At 35.3% G+C, this 907-nt stretch overlaps 1 protein-coding gene across 1 annotated transcript in view; it reads right to left on the bottom strand.

Annotated features, from left to right (window-relative positions):
* LOC109833113 (probable BOI-related E3 ubiquitin-protein ligase 3) overlaps positions 631 to 907 on the bottom strand; it is a 1,167-nt gene continuing 890 nt past the window's right edge. Inside the window, exon 3 of the mRNA XM_020400664.1 lies at positions 631 to 907. This exon is cut by the window's right edge and continues 216 nt beyond it. Within this exon, the coding sequence (XP_020256253.1) occupies positions 665 to 907 (243 nt within the window). The 3' untranslated portion in view covers positions 631 to 664.

Raw genomic sequence — 907 nt, 5'->3', positions numbered from 1 at the left:
ATGCTATTGGTAAATATAATTATAGTTGGATTATATTTTAACTTGTAGCATGAGGCTGACATGGACATACTGGCAAAATACAATTTTAACAATTTCTTCCACTCTACTAGAATTTAAATAGTGCTATTGAGACCATATATTTGTTAAATAAGAATCCGTCACCATTTGGAGGTTCTAACATTGCTATTGATAAGATATATGTTAAAAAGTGCGGTGAGGAACAAGTAATTAATATGATATAAAAGAAAGATCAAATGCCTAATTTTTTTATTATTATTACATTGAGACTGACTTTCGAGGATAACTTCACTTCAGTATCTCTTATTCAATAAATACATAAATAATAGAACAATCGAACAGATTGAATGGTTTTAAATCTAACAACATTAGAAAAGCATTCTAGAAACGCGCTCCAACTTGCTGAGACCAAAATAAATAAAAACAAAATAAATCAGAAAACTCATCAGAAAAACCACACTGATCAGAGTAATTAACCCAAGAAAGTTCCGAAACTAGAATCACTATACGATTCTAAAAAATTCTAGCGGAAACATAACTATTATTCTGCCGTATCCCTTCAGTATCAAACATCAAAAAAAAATTTGGAAAATAAAAAAAAAACTCTAAATCTCTAAAAACTAACCTCAATATAAATTCCCTTTGCTCAACACAAATTTACATTGACACTCCCATTCTTACTGCATTTACAAATCGGGCACATATTAATCCTCGGCCCACAACTCGCACACAAGCACAGATGTCGACACGGGAGCAGCAAAACCGACGGCTCCCCGTCGCCGCAATTTCTACACATTCTTCTCCGATCAGCACTCGCCGGCTCTTTATCACCAAAATTATCACCGCAACACGACTCGGCGTCGTCTGCGGTCCCCACCGCGGCCGCTTG

This window comes from Asparagus officinalis, chromosome 3 (assembly GCF_001876935.1).
Source record: "Asparagus officinalis chromosome 3, Aspof.V1, whole genome shotgun sequence".
Lineage (NCBI taxonomy): Eukaryota > Viridiplantae > Streptophyta > Magnoliopsida > Asparagales > Asparagaceae > Asparagus > Asparagus officinalis.
Note: the sequence above shows the minus strand (reverse complement) of the source record. Positions and strands in the feature narration are given on the sequence as shown.